This window comes from Mesoplodon bidens (genome assembly GCF_964165515.1).
Source record: "Mesoplodon bidens genome assembly, chromosome: 7".
Taxonomy (NCBI): domain Eukaryota; kingdom Metazoa; phylum Chordata; class Mammalia; order Artiodactyla; family Ziphiidae; genus Mesoplodon; species Mesoplodon bidens.
In genome coordinates, this window is record NC_138164.1 from 52231132 (window position 1) to 52249864 (window position 18733).

The window sequence follows — 18733 nt, forward strand, 5'->3', positions numbered from 1 at the left end:
CAAGGGCAGATGCAGGCCAGCCCCATGTGGCGCCTGCCACACAGGACCCACTTACATACACGGGTCTGGGTGCGTGGGGTCCACCCTTGTTTGGGCTCAAAGGCAAAGGGAGGGCAGGGGTCAGCCCCAGAACAGAGGACATCAGTGTGAAGAGCAGCCAGATGTGGGCACAGGGCAGAGACGGCTCAGGGGCTGGCAAAGCCTCATCCTGAAAGCAGGTCCTTACCCACAGGCCTCAGCGGGGTGCCCCGGAAGAGCTCATAGAACTTGGAGAGGTACATGACCATGCTGAGCTTGTCAGGCTGCGGGGCTGAGGCCATCTCTTTGCCCGTGGTCACTGGAGGGATGCCAAACTCACGCTCGGCCACGTCAAATGCCAGCTGGTTGTTTTCCACAGTGTCATCTTCATTCAAAGAGTCAAAGTTGCTGGAGAATCAGAACAAGGTGAAGTTTTCAGAGAGGATGCAGAGGGGTGAAGAGCTAAGCAAACTTAGCCACAAGGAGCACTGTAAGTGACAACGCCCTTGCTCCAGTCCCTCCACCACTACCCCCCACCCCGCAGGGGGGCTCAGCCAGAAGACGCTAACCCTGTCCTCTTTCAGGGTGGAACCAATCAGATCTGGGCCATGAAAATGTCATTTGCTACCTGGGATGAAAAAAATCAGAAAATAATTGGAAAATTTATGAACTACTTTACTTTTAAATAGTTCCCATTCGTTCTTTTCCTTTTAATTACAAAAGTGATATGGGCTTCTTGTAAATAAAAGAATCAAGTTATATAAAGTAAGAGGTGAGAGCCTCATCCCCTTCTCAAGGCAACCTCATTTCCTAAAGGTACCAGTTGATAAACTTTACTAGGTTTCCATCCAGCCTTCTGGATGAATTTGCTCATGGCTGTGAGGTTACACTGCAGTTGATTTAAACACAACATAATAGATGTATTGTGCTTTCAACATCGCAAAGCATTTCCAAAAACATAATCCAATCTTCCTAATGACCCTGCCATTATTCCTGATTTATAGATGAAGACGGCAAACTCGGAGAAGATAAGGGGCTTGCCCAACAGTATACAGCTAACGGATCTGGGTCACAAATCTAATTCTTTTGGCTGTAAAACCCTCAAGCTGGTCCCAGAATTAGATCTTGCCCATAAGTCCTCTCTTGAGGGTAGAGCTCCAAGGTGTGAACACTCAAATTTCCCAAATGAAAGGAGTTTGGTGTATGAGTGCAATCAATCACTGAGCCTGAGTCATTCTGCTCCTTACATAGAAGGAACGCAGATCAAACAAGTTGCTGGTAGAATAATCAGTGCAAAGGGAAAAGAACAAGCTGAAGAAAAAATTCAAATTGAAAGTATGCAAAGAGAAATACTGATCTACGCCCTGAAGATTCTGCATCTAGAACAGCCCTGGTCTCCCTTGTCTCCAGGGTCCCCTTGGGCCATAAGGGGGGGCTCGCCAGGTCCAGCTGGGCCCCAGACTCACATCAGCTCAGGCCGGAAGCGGTGGATGATGGCACACAGGGCCAGGCCACTCCGCCAGGACGTGGTCAGGTCTGTGACGTTGACATGCTGGTAGCCCTTGGTCTGCTGCTGGCACCAGGTTAAGAGCTTGCTGGGCCGGATGTCTGACTCTGCAGCAAGAGGAGATGGAAAGTGGTGAAGCGCTGTACGGAAATCTCAGCAGTTCCCCTGGGGACCCGCTCTGTCGGCCACCACGGGTGGGGACCAGGAGGAACAGCACTGAGGCAAGGGGCTGTGGGCACAGTTGCAGCCCCATGAGGGGGTCCTGTCGAGAGCATGCAGGAGGGCAGGATGCTTGGACAGGAAGCATGCTCTCCTGCAGGAAAGAGTTCCTGAGATGCCCTCTGGCCAGGTGCTGGTTAGAGGCTAAGAACATAGAGGTGAGGATGACATGGACTCTGCCAACAACATGCTTATCTTGTGGGGAAGACAGACACAGAAGTGGGTGACAATAACAGAGAAACCCAATGCCAGGGGAGCACATGAGTGGGTTTACCAGAGTCTACCCGGGCAGGGGAACTCGCCAAAGAAAGGGTCATGGAGGAGGTGCATTTGACTGCTTCTAGAAGAGTGTCTAGGACAGAAGGAGATCTCCAGGAAAACAAAAAGGACTGTGCCGTGGCAAAGAATCTAGAGAAACCTGCCATGTTATGTGACATGGTTTATTAAAGGCAGGCAGCAGCAGGGCGTGTGGGTGTGGAAGTCAGGGAGGAGTGGCTGCTGAGGCCGAGTTTGCCCGATGGCGGGCAGGATGCAAGGTCTGGGCAGGCAGTGGAAGCCAGGTGTGTCTTTAAGCAGGATGGTGACCTGAGCACAGCTGGGTGGATGCTGGGAAGCTGGTCATTTAATCATCCCTTCCCTCCGCACTGAGCACCAGCCTTGTGCACAGCACTGTGCCAGGTCCTGGAAGACCAGGAAAAGAGTGAAGCACATGGAGCTTGTTATCTAGCTGGGGAGACAAGACTCCTCACACTGGAAACAACAGGAAAAGAAAAGCAAGTCCCAGGGAAGTCAGTCCGGTTCACTTTAATGTGTCAAGTGCTCGCCTCTAACCCACAGTGATCCTATGGTTGGTATTGTCCTTGTCCTGGTTTTACAGATGAGGAAACTGAAGTGCAGAGAGCAGAGGCACCTGGCCAAGGTCATGCAGGTCACTGGATCAGAGCCAGGCTGGCTGCAGGGCCTGTGCCCCAGTGGCCACCCAGCAGGCCTCCTCCCTGGGGTCCCAGGAGGGCCACTTACCCCGCCTGGAGAGGCTGACGGATCTCCTCACTGAGCCCAGCCTCTCGAGAGGGCACTGGTGCAACTCTTTAGTGATGTACAAATGCTTCACCTAGGAGCGAGAGAGGACACACAGCTGTCTGCTAGTTTTTCCCCAAACCCTAGTCATTGCAGGGCCGCTGGACCCACCCCACCCTCTCATCAACACTGGCTGCCCTCTTCCTCTCTCGCCGAAGGACATGACCTTCAGCAAGGGAACCAGCAACTTGAGACAGAGCTGCGGGTCTGTCATCCACCCAAACGTGGGGGAACTCGAGTGTGAATACATGTAATTGGCTGGTTTTTAAAATTCACACCATTCTTTGTGCTATTGACTGAAGAGGTCAGAGCTTGTATGACTCTAAGTCGATGGGAGAAAAAATAGACTCCAGGACCTCGGATGGAAAGAACTTCATATTTGATCAAGGAGATTATTTGAGAGAGGTATGCTCAGCAATGCATATGCTCAGTGACAAATAAACATACGTAAATACATGTACATATGTGGACACACACTTACATGTGTTCTAGTTCTCTCCTGTTGGCTAGAGAGATGCTGACTCTACTTCACTCTGTGGCTTTCCCAGAGAGAGGAATTGGCCTCACCTTTGGGCCAAGAGGCAATGGCGGCCTGGGTCCCAAGGATGTGCCAAGATTTTAGGTGACCCCCCACTTCTCACCACTCAGTGCCTGGTGACCCACACAGGACTCCAGGCAAGGCCTTACCTGATGGGGCCTGACGCAGTTTGAGTTGAGGTTTGGGTACCGCGTCCCCGGGTCCAACGTGTACTGCTCAAAGTTCTTGTTGATGTTCTCTGGGGTCGTTTGAGGTAACAGCCGGTAAAGACTTTCTCTGGAGGAAGGCAGAGCAGAGAGGTCAAGGATTGCTCTTGCGGCCTCCGGCCTTCTCTCCACTCCTCCCCTCCACCCGCCTTCCCCTGCTCCCAAGAGCTTCTTAGATCTGTGTTTGCATAACCCTTCCCAGCAATGCCTGGCCCTCCTGGTTCTCAAGATCTGCAAAGCGGAGGAGGGTCAACACGGTCAAGGGGAAGCAGGAGGGACCCTAGGAGGTGGTGAGGCTGGCCTCCTCCCCGGGGCAGAGGGCAGGGACTCAGAGCTGGCAGCCCAGAGACCTGCGATTTTGCTCTAACTGCCACTCAGCCACACTGCCTCCTGTGGCTGGTCCCCCACGACCACAGGTCTCCACACCCAAGACCAGCAAGGGCCCGTCCCCACCCGCCAGCCCTGACTTATCCTGGTCCACCAGCTGTCACAGCCACGTGGCCAGCAGCAGGGGTCTGGGAGGAAGCCCAGGATCTCAGCAGCAGAAGAGGCCTGGGAGGTGAGAGCACCCAGCCCCCAACAGAGTGGGACTCAGTGCTGCAATGGAAGCTTCCCCTAAACCTCTTCTGGCTCCTCAGTGCCTCAGCAGTGCCAAGAACCCCAACTTCAGGGCCGCCCTGGATGAAGATTTCTCTTTGGCATCCAGGGCTTAAGGGCCTGGTCCCCCACGGAAAGTCACTGGGGGAGGTAGATCATGACAGAGAACGTTTCCTTGGGGACCCCAATGATGAAATCAGGCCACATGTGGGAAGGCAGATGAGAGGGGGCAGAGGCTCCAGGTTCATCCAGCCTCACTCCCTCTCCTGCCTGAGTTTTGACCCGGCCCTGCCTCCAGCTGAGGGTCCTGCTGTTAATACTCACCTTTCAGCCAGCAGCTCCAGGCGAGGAGTGCCCTGGTCCCAGCTCTTCACCATCCACGCCGTGTCAAAGGCTGCCAGGAAGCCGCGGGCACAGCCGGTGCCCATCGGCCAGAACGGCTGCAAAGGGCACATGCAAAGTTCTAGTTGATTCCAGTGATCCCCAGACTGCCATCCCATTCTATCCAGCACTTGGTGTTTGCCAGGCCTGTGCGAGGCACAGAGAGGTGACAGGCAGCCCACTGGGACTCACCACAAACACCAAGAGCTGTAGCACAAAGTCACATGCAAGGGTGCTATGACACAGGAACAGCAAAATTGCTTTGGGGGCTCAAAAAGGCAGAGGCAAAACCTCCCTGAGGGAGGGAGATAGAAATCAAGGAATGCTTCAGGCAAGAGTTGCATTCGTGCTGATTTTAAAGAATGAACAGGATTCTGATCTTGATCCGTTCAGAACAGTGTGGGCGAAGGCTTGGTGGCGGGAAAATGACAGAGCCGGATGGAAAAACAGCCCGTCTGGTTTGGGTGCAGCAGAGAGCACGGGCGGGGAGTACCGGGAGAGAGAAAGCTGGGAGGGAGGATTGGGGCAGAAGCAGGGAGGGTGCTGAGTGCTTAAGCAAGGAGCTTAGGTTAGAGTCCGCACACAGTGGTGAGCAAGCATTGATTCACCAAGCTAAGTTCTAACTAAACTGTTCCACGTGCACCCAAAGCGTGAAATTTGATGCTAACTTCAGATAAATACATCAACATTTTTTGGTCAGTGCTTACACTAAGATAAAAATTTACCCTTTCTGAAATCATTCATTTAATGTAAGAATCCTAGCATCTGCAGATTTTCTGGGAAGAATTTTGAGCAGGAAGGCCATGGACTTTGGGGCCCACACTCCTTTCTTGCTCCTATTCGAACTCGATGTTGAAAGGCCACAGAAATCCACCCAGAGGATGAAGAAGTCTCCAACCAGCTGTGGATCTGCATGCTCTGGGAAGGATGGCCTGACCCCGGGCCGCTTAATTTTGTACTTAAACCGAGAAGTCAGCCCAGAAAAACCCAGAGGAGCAAGAGAAAGTGTTCCTGCCTGTATTACAGGCAGAATTGACCCCCCTAAATTTCGTCAAAGGTCAGGCTCTGAGGCCAGGACGGGCTCGGCAGAGTCCTGCCAGTTGGCTGAGAGCCTGTCCTTCCCTTGGGCTGCAGGACAGCAGATGCTGACAGTTAGAATAGCAATGTGGGGATCTGTCTTCCAGCAGGAATGAGGAGGCTCCAAAAGCAGGCGGTACCTCAAGCAAGCTGTCGCCCACCAGGGCCACGAGCAGCTGGTGTGACTGTCGTTCGCGCACCAGGGCTGCATTCTCGGAGGCGTACATGGAGGTGAAATCGAACATGGCCACGTCGGGTTGTCCATAATGGTTCATGGCAAAGTCTAAAGATGGCAGCTGGTAATTGGTGGCGAAGTCTGCAGCTTCGCGTGCATAGGAAAGCAGGTTGTCCTGGTTCACATTCTCTGCACACAGCAGCATCTCTGTGTCAATATAGTCCTGGGAGAAAGAACAAGAGCACAGTGTAACAACCTGCCCCTCCAAAGGGCAAGGAGTCATACCTACTTCTTTGTAAAAGGACATGGAACGGATTTGCAGAGAGGCTAATCAAAACAGAAATAGAAAATCGGGGCCAAGGAAATAAAGAGGAACCAAATCAGCCATCTGTGAACGTTAACAGAGTTATGATTAAGCATCAAATTTGGCTTTGAGCTTCCTGGCATCCAAGGCAAAAGGGAAATGTGATATATTACAGGGCTTTCCTTATCAGAAAGAAGGAAGCATAGAAATTCCTAGGGGAGGAAATTTTTTCCTGGCACTAAATTCTAAAAGAACTGTCTGACATAGGAATTTTGACAGAGAACATGGTGTTGTCATGAACAGTGTACTCAGTAATGATCCTGCAGCAAATATAGAAGCATGTTTCATATGGCTGGTTCTTGTGATAACTTTCAGTGAAACTAAAAGACAAAAGAGCAAATGAGTAAGACTGATTTTATAACGGACTAAGCTAAGCTAATGTGGTCCAGAAATGCTGCGGCTAGCGGTCAAACAAGTCCGAAAAAGAAATGGGTAATTGGCATAACTCTCAAACTTTCTCTCCATGATCAGTTATCCCTTTTCTCAACAGGCTGAGGGCTCCTTGGGGCTCTGCTTTGCTCTTACAGTGTTAATTGTTACACTTCCCTGCTGGGAGGTAGAGAACCCTGAGCTTAGAGGACTAGTATATCCACCCCGGAGGAACACTGGCAGTGAACTATAGGATGTCTCCCAGAGTCCAATCTGCTCATTGTGTGGCTATAGAAACTAAAAGACTATCTTTCCCAAAAGGTGACACAGAAAATGCAAATTCCTTGGGGCAGGGGGCAGGGGGCAGGGACTAGTGTATAAGACCAACACAGGCCTTGGGTCAGTGAGATCAACAGGTCAAATTCCATCTCTGTTTACTGACTGCATAAATTTGGGCACGTTATTGAACTTTTCTAAGTCTCCGTATTCTCACTTGTAAAATTTGAATTTGTAAAATGAGACTAACAAAATCTACTCCCTATATAGGACCACATGAGGACTGAATGAGACCGTGGACACGACTCCTTAGCCCAAAGCCTAGGAATTGGGAAGTTCTCTATGATTGGGAATTCCTGTCCCTAATAAATCATGATGGCACAAACCACACCATATGGTGAAGTGATCCCAGACCCACCGAGGGCAGCAGCAAGGGCATTTAGAAAGGTCTAAGAAGGCACATCCTCAACTACAAACAGTGACCTACTGTGGCAATTTTCCCAACAGCCATGATTTCCCAGAAATTCTAACATTTCCACATCCAAGCCACGTCAACTAAATGGAACCCAGCGTTGGCCCGAGAGCCCTTTGTCAGGTCACAGCGTCCAGGCTGGAGCTCCTATTATTCACTTTCCTTTCTCATACCTATTCTTACATCACATAATCACTCTTCTTCTTGAAGGTGTGGAAGAGTGAATGGAGAGATCTCAAAAATACCCCCTCTTCAAAACATGCGACAACAACCCTTGCGGAGGACCGGGTGACGGATGAATGTGGACACCGTATGATGAAGGCGGCACCTGGTGCTGAAACCACACGCAGGACTGTGGGGACCTGGCCAAGGGGCAGACCCCCTAGCTGTGCCAGGATGACAGGCACCTGGCACAGGGCTGCTGGGAGGAGCCATAGGGCCTTGCAGGGCAGGAGGTCCCAGATGAGCGGGCAGATGGCAGAACAGACTTGTAGGGAACAGATGAGAACAAGGATGAGAGAGAAGAAGTGGGAACAGGGCTGTAATAAAGTGGGCAGAGCTGAGGAAGGAGCGCTAAATGAAGATAAAGGCAGGGGGCGAATTTGGACCTCATTTTGCACAGGCCCAGGGAACTGAAGAGAGGCTGGGTCCTAGACAGAGGTGGGGAAGGAGAGAGGGAAGCAGTCAACATGAGAGAAGGGTGGGGAATCCAACAGGAAGACTAGTCACCCCAAGTGAAAAGCTGGAAAGAAGCGGTAGACCAGAAGAGAAGGTCAGACAATGCCTGTTCACTGCTTCAAATGAGGGTGGACTCGGCATTGAGAGACCAGCTGTGATGTGTATACATCCACCTCACACACCTGGCAACTAAGCTCCCCCCTACTGAGGTAAGACCAAGCCTGTGTGTGCATGGACCAGCAGAGGTAGGGGCCAGGAAGGACGGACACAGCTGGGAGCCCAGAGGCAGGGTTTTCGGAGAGAAACTTTACTCTCCCTTCAGTAGTCATAGAAAGAGGCCCAGAGATCAGCAGGAATAGATGGGGAAGCAGGTCAGTCAGTCATTCAACAAACATTCAGTCAGCACCTTGTGCGTCTCAAGGAAGACGCTGACCCATACAGGGACAGGAAAACAGGGGACTTGCCATTCCTCTGGGAGCGAGAGAAGAATGGTAATTTAAGTAGCTCGGGGTAGACGGGTCAGCTCCCAGCTTATGCAAATGCTATAGAGCTTGGCTGGACACCTGGAGACTCAAGCCAGGGCTCCTGAACCAAATGGTGTCCAGTTCTCCCATGTCCAGCCATGGCCTCCAATTTCTAGAGTTCATGTCTTATACCTGAGGGCCCTCTGTACCAGCTCAGCTGATACTCCCAGATTCTCTGAGGGAGAAGGAAGGCCTTGATGAGGACAACTGTGGGCCTGGGATCTGCTCCTAGCTCCTGCAGTAATTATGGGACCAGAGCGAGGGGCTCCCACCTACCTGTGCCATGACACAGAGCCTGAGAGGGGAGCACGGAGGGGCTTTGACAACTGCCAAAAAATCAAGTCACCAGGAGCAACATGTTGTGGCCAGGACAAATACCCTGGGATGACCTGGGGGAACCTTAGCATCTCAGCAGGCCGGAGTACTCAGCCAGTGAAATAGGAACCCCAAGTCAAACATGGCCTGACTTTCCAGGGGTGGGATAAACAAGAGTCTCCCTAGACCCTCCCCTGCAAAGGTACCCTCTGCGCCTGCACCATGGACCCCAAATAGTCCTTCACTATCTGACACAGGCATCCCAACAAGGGAGGTAACTTAGGGAGGGACACTCGTGGAACAGAGGGAAAATGGGGACATGGCCTCACCTCCCCCAGATCGGATCAGCAGTGGGGCACCAGATGTTGAAACCCACTGCTCGCACATCTGCTGACTGTGCTAAGTAGGCTTCATTCAACCCCAGCCCCCCCCCCCCCCCAATTCCCAGCCTTCTGTCCAGCAGCTCGGCCTCCCAGCAAAGCCCTGAGCTGATGTGGAGGAGGCCCAGGGGAGGGCTGGGTTACTGAAGCTGCCCAGCCGGCTGCCAGCACAAGCTGGCGTGAGGATAGGCACATTCTTCTCTGACAAGCAGCAATGAATGGTCACCGTGCTGCCTGGGCTACAGGCCGACAACCCAAGAGCAGGCTGACCTTGGACTGCATGATCCTTATCTGAAGGGTACAGCAGCAGCGGCAGCTGTAGAAACAGGGTCTCTGGAGGGGTTGAAACCTGACCAAAGAAGGTGCCAGCCTGGTGCTGGCCACTCCATGTGCTCCTTCCTTGCAGCCCTGCTCTCTGTATAAGCATGAAGGTGCAAAGGCAGGAAGCAGAGGCCAGGAAGCCAGCAGGACAAAAAAGCAAGTGTCCAAACCAGGCAGAGAAGTTATGGAGGGAATCTACCAACTTGCTACACGCCAAGCGCTCTGTATACGTTTTAAAATGTATTCCTCTGAACAATCCTTTTAGATAGAAACTACTATTCCTATTCTGCAGACAAGAAGACTGAGGTTCAGAGAAGGCAAACAGCTTAGTCACAGTCCTGAGTTAATACGTGGCAGAGCGAAGATTCAACTTGAGTCTTCTTGACTGCAATAGGGCTTTCCCCCATACCATGACAAGGGGGCCGCAGCGTGAAATTCACAAGTGAAAGTGCCTGGATCCCACTAGGACAAGGAGCCCCCATCTGCCTCCAAAGTATGTGTGTGACCTCCCAGAAAAGGAGGCAGGGATGAGACACTTGAAAGGAAAAGACTCAGCTGATCTCTCAGTGGTTAAGAACCCACACTAACACCTGGGTAAGAACTTCAGCATTCCCCCTCCCGCACCAGCCCAGCTCTCTGCAGAAACACCTCTGCCTCTATTGTTCGTGTGGGCTCCTCCATCCAACACTCATGCACCACCAAGGAGAAGGGCGTGGTGGATGGTGGTCCCTTCCCTCTTCCCCCCATTACTCAGTTTCTGGCAGGATGATATCTGCTCCCACACTCACTGATGCTGCCAGCCCAGGTCACAAAGGGAAAGACAGGACATCATAGCCAAGCGATACGTACATTAATGATGACACCTTTGTCAAGCAAGCTCTGCTTCTTGGCAGTCATGACAAAATAGTGGGTGCAGTCCTTGTAGTAAACAATGTTCTCAAGATCAATCCCTGAAAAGAGAAGGTTCATGGACTCAGTATTATTTCCTTAGCGCCTACTGTATGTCAGGAGCCCTGCTTTGCCTCATTACAGGTCTCACTATTTACCTGCAGAATATTGGTGTTAGACAAGTTTTTAAGACATACAGGGTGAGCAAAGATAAGATCAAGTGCCAGAATTTACCCTAGTCACCACAGCTAGCTTTCACAGTCCCACAAAGATAGTATTTCTTGGGCTTCCCTGGTGGCGCAGTGGTTGAGAGTCCGCCTGCCGATGCAGGGGACATGGGTTCGTGCCCCGGTCCGGGAAGATCCCACACACCGCGGAACGGCTGGGCCCGTAAGCCATGGCCACTGAGCCTGCGCGTCCAGAGCCTGTGCTCCGCAACGGGAGAGGTCACGACAGTGAGAGGCCCACGTACCGCAAAAATAAAAAGATACTATTTCTTTTCTTTTTAAATTGAGATATAACATTGTGTAAGTTTAAGGTGTACAACATGTTGATTTGAGACATTTATTTTAAAAACATTTTTTATACTAATTATTTTTATTTTTTTATTTTTTATTTATTTATTTTTGGCTGCGTTGGGTCTTCGTTGCTATGAGCAGGCTTTCTCTAGTTGCAGCGAGCAGGGACTGCTCTTTGTTGCTGTGTGCAGGCTTCTCATTGCGGTGGCTTCTCTTATTGCTAAGCACGGGCTCTAGGCACGCGGGCTCAGTAGTTGTGGCGCATGGGCTTCATTGCTCTGCGGCATGTGGGATCTTCCTGGGCCAGGGCTCCAACCCATGTCACCTGCATTGGCAGGCAGATTCTTAACCACTGCGCAATATATTGAAATATGATTAAGCCACTGTTTTTCTTTTATTTTTTAATAAATTTATTTATTTATTTAATTAGTTTTGGCTGCATTGGGTCTTGTGCACAGGCTTCTCATTGCGGTGGCTTCTCTTGTTGCGCAGCAGGGCTCTAGGCCAGGCGGGCTTCAGCAGTTGTGGTTCATAAGCTCTAGAGCACAGGCTCAGTAGTTGTAGCGCACGGATTTAGTTGCTCCGTGGCATGTGGGATCTTCCCAGACCAGGGCCCGAACCCGTGTCCACTGCATTTGCAGGCTGATTCTTAACCACCTCGCCACCAGGGAAGTCTCCTAGCCACTGTTTCTTTTAAAACTCATGTGCTGCAGGAAGGCACAGTGCTATCTGTGGCGTGGCAGCTAAGTGGCAACAGAACCAGGATTTGAACCTCAGCCTGTCTGATTCCAAGTCCCATCCACCGTTTCCTCCATGTGACCAGAGATGCAAAGAGCTGTGTGAATTCTCCAAGGACTGCTAAGGGACATTTCCACCATCCCCCTGTTATGTGTGAAAACCCAGGTGCCCTGGTAGAAAAACTCAGAGGACTGGGTTGTATCTTTCTGTGCTTTCCACCAATTGCAAAAGACTTTATAGACTAGGTTTCTGCCTTTAAAACAATGCCGAAGATGACAGCTTAGCTCAGTGTTTATCAAAGTAGGATCCTTAGCCAGCAGCAGCAGCAGCATCACCTAAGGACTTATTAGAAATGCAAATAACTGGAGCCCGACGCCAGGCCTACAGAATGGGGAACTCTGCGGGTCTGGCCTGCAATCTGTGCTCGAACAGGCCTTTCAGGGGATTCTGATTCACACTCAAGTTTGAGAACCACTGGTTTGGTTTCTTTGGAGAGAAAGGAACAGATGCAAGGCAACTTATCAGCAGTTATCACAGAGGCTGCTGGGTAACCATGGAAACCCCTTTATGACCGTTAAATAGGAAACAGCCATCAATGCACAGGGCCCCCCAGAGGATGCGAGGAAATACTCTCATTCTGTGAGGGGCATTGTTGTCGAACAATGGCCAAAGGTGATGACCTTTGCAAAGTGCAAAGGAAGCTCATTGAAACATTTGGAAAAACAAACTTGATGTTCTGTCATAATTTATATTTGGTGGTTTATTTAAGCATTTATTTTCTTGGTTTTTGAGGGGAAGAGAGGGCTGGAGAATTCTTAAATCATTCAAAAGGACATAATATGCTGGAAGGAAATACTTTTTTTTTTTTTTATAAAATAATGCCACCATAGTGACACTCAGAGGGTCATGCAGTGGACACACATTGCTGTGGCCAGTAAGAAGCAGAGTCTGGCTCAATAACTAATCCCATTCCTAGAAAGCTATCTTACGGGAAATAATCCAAAAGAAGTAGTTTTATTGGTAACAGTAAATAACTGAAAGGTTTAAATCAGAAGTCTGCAAACTTTTTCCGTAAAGGGCCAGAGAGTAAATATTTTGGGCTTTGTAGGCCATCCAGTCTGTGTCGAAAGCCCTCATGGCATCAAGGTAAACAAACCGGCCTGGCTGCATTCTAATAAACCTCTATTTATGGACTATAAAATTTGAATTTCATAAATTTTCAATTTGTCCCCAAAATTTCTTCTTTTGATTTTTCTGCAGCCATTCAAAATATATTAAAAACCATTCTTAGCTTGAAGGCAATACAAAAACACATGGTAGATTTGCCAACCCCTGGTTTAAATGCTTCAGCAGTGGGTGACAATATATCCACTTCAAGAGCTATTCCAACAAACCTGACCATCAGTAGGACTGGGCACAATGGACAGTATTTAAAATGTGATGCTGAATGAGAAAAGGAGAATAACAGGATTGACACTATGGTAAAAGCTCTAGCCATGTAAAAAGTAAGGAGGCAGGTGGAAAATTACCGAAAAGGACTACATGAAAATGAGGACTGTTCCTGTGCTAGGTGGTGCTGAGTGTTAATAATTTATTTTTAGTACAAAACTTCTATTTAACATTGTTACACTGCCTTTTCAAGGAGAAATATTTATTTTTCCAAATCAGGTTAAAAGAAAGGGAAAAAATCTGAAATTTACTTAATTGGGAGCAGGAATTTCATCCCTCTTTGCTCTCACCCTGCTTTATTTTTTCTCCACTATCCTTATAGACCACCTAACATGTTATTTGATTATTAATGGTCCCTCCACAACCCACAGAATATAAGCTCCGAGAGAGGGGGTTTGCTTGTTTTGCCCACTGCTCTATCTCACGCCCTTGAACAGCATTTGGCACATCGTAGGTGTTCAATAAATATCTGTTGAGTAAATGAACGAATCCCTTCTTTATTCAAGTCCCATGGTTTGGGGACAACAGATGCCCCTGGGTGAGTGTCGTGCCCCACCCCCCCGCATCCCTGACTGTTCCTGAGGGAAAGGGCAGTGGGTGCACTGATAAAAGCACCTATGCTTCTCAGGGACCACCCACAGTTTACTGGCTCCCCGTCAGAGTGCTCCGGGATCTCCACATTGGCGTCGGGCCTAGATTCACCAGCCTGCATTAGGATGGTTTCCGTGGCTCTCCCTCCCTAGACAAGGAGCCACACTATTGGGAGGGTACCGTGTCAACCTCGACTGTGTATCCCATGACATTGAGTGCGGGCATTCAATGGGCACTCAGTAAATGTCTCCTGAGTAAATAAATGTTTTTCTATTTTCATGTACAACATCTAGAACTTTCCCTCAAGAATCCCTCTTGTCCCCGAAGGAATCCTGCCCATCCTTAATCCTAAAGAGAAATCCCTGCTTCCACTTTATCAGCGTGAGTCTCCTGTTCCCAAGAACTGGGAAAGCTGAGTGCCCTCCTCCCTCAACCCCTGTGTGCTACAGAGAAGCATGGACAATGGCCTGGTTTGGAGCAAGGTGAGGGTCCCACCTGTTTCTTCTTTAAGATCCTGAAAAAATTTCTGATTGAAGATGAAAGCCACGCCGCTAATCTCTTCCACCTTGGCCTCAGCTGTGCTGTTTCTGTTTATGAAGTTGGCGGTGATCGCAATAGCCAGCTTCCCACGGAATTCTTTTCTTCTGAACCCTGTGGGAGGAAAAGGGGAAAATTGGGTCTTTCTTCTGGATTTGGTGTGAAAACTGGAAAAGATTACTGAGAAAGCTATTCTCAGATGGCCGACAGGCCAGTGAAACCAGAATTTTGGATCTAGAGAACAGGGGGCAGGCAGAAATGCTGAGGTTTGTCCCCGAGGAGAAAACCCGCTGGAGGCCTTTCAAAGTCAGTGGGACTTTTTCCTTTTCTAAAATCTATAGGACCAATTATCCTGGTTAGGCTTCCACAAACAAAAGGCTAAACTGTGCTTCTCCAATGGGCAATCACAGGGCTCATCCTTTAGAGGATGTGTTAGGCATTGCTGCAAGGTAGTCTCATGAAAGACCCATCTGCACTTTAAACTTATACAATTGAAACTACGTTGTCAGCATTTCTCATGTTTCCCCCCCCCCTTTGAACATTAGAATTACGAGATTGAATTCCTGTGCAACAGAGATTTTAACAAATTTTCTTTCTACCTCCAGTCCATAGTGACTGGCACTTAGTACACAGTCAATAAATGTATAATGAATAGATGGAATTCTAACTTGCAATTATTTTAGTTCAGTGATTAATCGAGGTTCTTACAGTTTTCAATGGTATACATTGAAATCGTTTTTTAATGGCCGTAAGAATTTTGCACCCAATTACAATATGGGGTTTTTTTCCTCCCACGCCGACAGGCAATTCCAGGACAGCAGCTGGGTGCCCTACACTTCAACTCAATTCTGACACTATCTACTCAGAGATGGCATCAGATCCCACAGGTTAAGGGCTCAGTCCCACCAGACTGCCCCCCACTTCAAATGCCAATTATAAGCCCATGTTGTCACCTGTGCTTCTGACTAACCAGCTATAGATTGTAGGTTCAAGGACTCCCTCCTTGGATTTAATTTTCTAGAGTGGCTCTCAGAACTCAGAGAACATCTTACTTCCTAAACAACTCGGGAACAGCCAGTTGGAAGAGATGCTTAGAACAAGTTACGGGGAAAGGGCGTGGAGCTTTCACGCCCTCTCCAAACAACCTGTTCACCAACCCGGAAACTCTTCACACCGTCTCCTTTGGGTTTTTGTGGAGGCTTCATTACAGATGGCGGATTGATTAAATCACTGGCCATTGGTGACTGAACTCAATCTCCAGCCCCTCTCCCCTCTCAGGAGGTCAGAGGGTGGGACTGAAAGTTCCAACCCTCTAATCACTTGTTTGGCTCCCCAGGCAACCAGTCCCCTCCCTTCCTTAGTGCTTTCCAAAACTCTCTTCATTAACATAAACTCGGTGTGAAAAGGAGCTTGTTATGAATAACAAGACACCCATTTCACCCTTATGGCTCTGAATTGATTTCAGGAACCACAGACAAGAGGCCAAATATCATAACAAAAAATGCTCCTATTTGCCCTTATGGCTCAGGAAATTCCAAGGGTTTGGGTGGCTGTGCCAGAAAGGGGACAAAGACCAAATATAATTGCCCAATTATAAACCACACTGTCACAGGCAGTTACACAGAGGATCACAAGCAGGTGGTCCCATTTCAGTGGACCACCTCCTCCTAATCCCCTTTCTTTTTAGCATCTGTCTTTTCCTGTAGTCCTGAACTTCCCCTCCACCCCAGGTACTGCTGTTTACTTTGCTTAATGCAAGGCATTTGTCTTGCTAGCAGACAGAACCTGTCTTCAGCACCTGTGGGAATTCCCCTCACATTGGCTTACCAGACACTGAAGCCTCTTGGCAATTCCCAAACTTCTTTGTCAAAAATCCCTTTGACTAAAACCTTGGGTTGGGATTCCCTGGTGACGCAGTGGTTAAGAATCCGTCTGCCAACGCAGGGGACATGGGTTCGAGCCCTGGTCCAGGAAGATCCCACATGCCACGGAGCAACTAAGCCCGTGCACCACAACTACTGAGCCTGTGCTCTAGAGCCCGTGAGCCACAATTACTGACCCTGTGTGCCTAGAGCCCGTGCTCCGCAACAAGAAGCCACTGCTATGAGAAGCCCACACACCGAAATGGAGAGTAGCCCCCGCTCGCCATGACTAGAGAAAGCCCGTGCGCAGCAACGAAGACCCAACATAGCCAAAAATAAAATAAATGAAATAAATAAATAAATAAAACCCTTGGGTTTCTATTCATTACTCCCTCATTTTGGTTCTTCATTAGACCTTTGTGGAAATGGTCAAAATGGTCACTAGTCTCCAGTATCTAACTGGGGTGATTTTACCCCCCAGGGGCATTTGGCCAAGTGTGGAAACGGTTCTGGTCGCCACAACTGAGGGTGCCGCTAAGCATCCTACAATGCACAGGACAGTCCCCACCACAAAAACTGGCCCCCAATTGCCAATAGTGCCCATTGAGAGCCCTGCTCTAGTCTGCTTACCTGGTCCTCAGTTGCTCAAGTGGTTCTCCCCCTTCCTGCCCTGCTTTTCATGTTCACAAAATATCAAACCATCCCTCAAGCTGAGCATGGATCCTGGATTTTTATATTCACACTTACAGTTTTCTCAAACCATCAGAATGGGCTCAAAAATTCTAACAGTACAGCATTCAGGTTGGCAGCTTAAAATTTTTTTGTTTGATATCCGTTATTGATTGCTTGGGGCGAGGGAGTGGGTATGGAAGTGAAGAAAGAGGAAAGGAGCAGCGGGTGTATAGCAGGTGGGAAGTGCCTCAGCTAGGCGGACTACGCATCCTGAGTTCTGTGAGATCAGCCCTAGTTTAGGGAGGGTGTTCTGTCCTCAGAGAAGGTGCCCTCCCCAGCAGACACCTGCAGGCTGCAGCCCTTGAGCAGGACAAGCTCAAAAAGCAGACCTGTCCCCAGCCCAAGAGATGCCATGTGGGACCACTTTGTCCTCAACCCAGGGTCTTAAATTAGTACAGCTGGCGCAAATTAGTATAACCTGTGCACCAATTAACCTTGGGGCTGGGGTGGAGGTGACTGAAGGCGTTTCTCAGCAATGGCATTTCTTCCTCTCTCAGCCTGACTAGATTCTTCCCTAAAAACATGTTAATGCTTCCAAATTTAGAAGTAAAGAGGCACTGTTTTGTTCTTTGACAGTTTGGGCAAAACTTATCTTACTGCCCAGTGGTGAGCATGCTTTAAAGTTATGAGAAGAGATGGGGTCCTCCTTCTGGGGTATTATACTTCACAGTAAACCAGTACCATGAAGAGTATGAAAATGGTTCTCTTAGTTGGAAGAAGTATGAAAGTGCTTAGTTAGCACCATGGTATTCACACTGGCAGATGCTCAGTAAATGTATGTTGATTTTTTCTTTTAATTTCCATGGTACTTTTCTTTTATAAAATATTTTTACATTTTCCCGGCCCTTATAGCAATGTGCTGAGAGGTTCTATTATCCATATTTTATAGTTGGGAAAACAGAGGTTCAGAAAGAATTAAAGGCTGTTCTCTAAACACTCAGCCTCAGGCACAGCAGGGCAGTCTGGCCTTCTATCAAGACCCCCATCCAGCTTTGGCACCTGCCATCTTGCCCCCCTTCTCCACACCCTTGCTGATATACCCTTTCCCACTCCCATCCCTCCATCCTCAGCCCCAGGAAGAAGAAGAGTCTTCACCTTCCAGCATGTTCCTGCGGCCATCGGCTCCAATGATGACATCAAACTCAAACTCTGACAGAGAGTGGTCTGCAGGGAGAAATTCTGCCCGCCAGCCAATTTCTGCCAGGACAGAAAAATGAGATGAGTTGGCAGTGAGAGATGGCAGGACAGAGTGATTACACGCCCTCTGTGTTGGTCGTGAGAAATGGATAATGCCACAGGTATGGGCACCCCAGACAGAGGCTCCGGCGGAAAGACCCAAGCTGTCCAGATTCACACTTGAATTTGGAGTCCTTCTGGCTTTAGCTTCAGTTCAATCCAGGACAAGGTAAACCAGCAGTGCTAACTCCACGCCTGGTTTTACTGGTTTCTATAAAGGGTGGGAGTCTATCCTAACGATCCTCACACCAGTCTCACTTGCACCTTATTTATCTCAACAGGTTCTACCACGTTCTCTCTGTATCCCCCCATTCCTTGGTCCCCTCCCATTGCTAAACAGAACTAAAAGCTTGTGCAGGGTATAATGAAACCAGCGTGAATTACTACTTTATTATGCTCAAACGTTCTTGTTGGGCAATACACAGTCTTTTCTGAAACCATTTTCAGGTGCAATCTTGCTGGTTACCCATAATTAGGATTTAACACCCACTAGGGGTCTGGGAAAGGTTAAGAGCACACAGGTCTCAAAGTTAAATTACAGCTGCTGTCCTGCCGCAAAAGCCAACTAACATCTCCCCTAAATTCTCAATATTCTGGGCAGAGGATGGGAGAAATCAGAGTTGTAACCTGCATGTGAAACTATGAGGTCCCTGACATGAAGCTGGACCAAAAACTGAAAGCCCGGCCC

General features: G+C 49.0%; 1 protein-coding gene across 4 annotated transcripts in view; it reads right to left on the minus strand.

Annotated features, from left to right (window-relative positions):
- Positions 1–18733, minus strand: part of MICAL2 (microtubule associated monooxygenase, calponin and LIM domain containing 2) — a 227673-nt gene that overhangs the window by 114411 nt on the left and 94529 nt on the right. For all 4 annotated transcript variants that reach the window (XM_081239973.1, XM_081239972.1, XM_081239970.1 and 1 more), the window contains 9 exons: positions 17905–18006; positions 14174–14329; positions 10344–10444; positions 5761–6018; positions 4487–4602; positions 3509–3635; positions 2765–2855; positions 1485–1632; positions 227–426 (listed from right to left, as the gene is read on the minus strand). In XM_081239973.1, the coding sequence (XP_081096099.1) occupies positions 227–426; positions 1485–1632; positions 2765–2855; positions 3509–3635; positions 4487–4602; positions 5761–6018; positions 10344–10444; positions 14174–14329; positions 17905–18006 (1299 nt within the window). The remainder of the gene's footprint in view (positions 1–226; positions 427–1484; positions 1633–2764; positions 2856–3508; positions 3636–4486; positions 4603–5760; positions 6019–10343; positions 10445–14173; positions 14330–17904; positions 18007–18733) is intronic.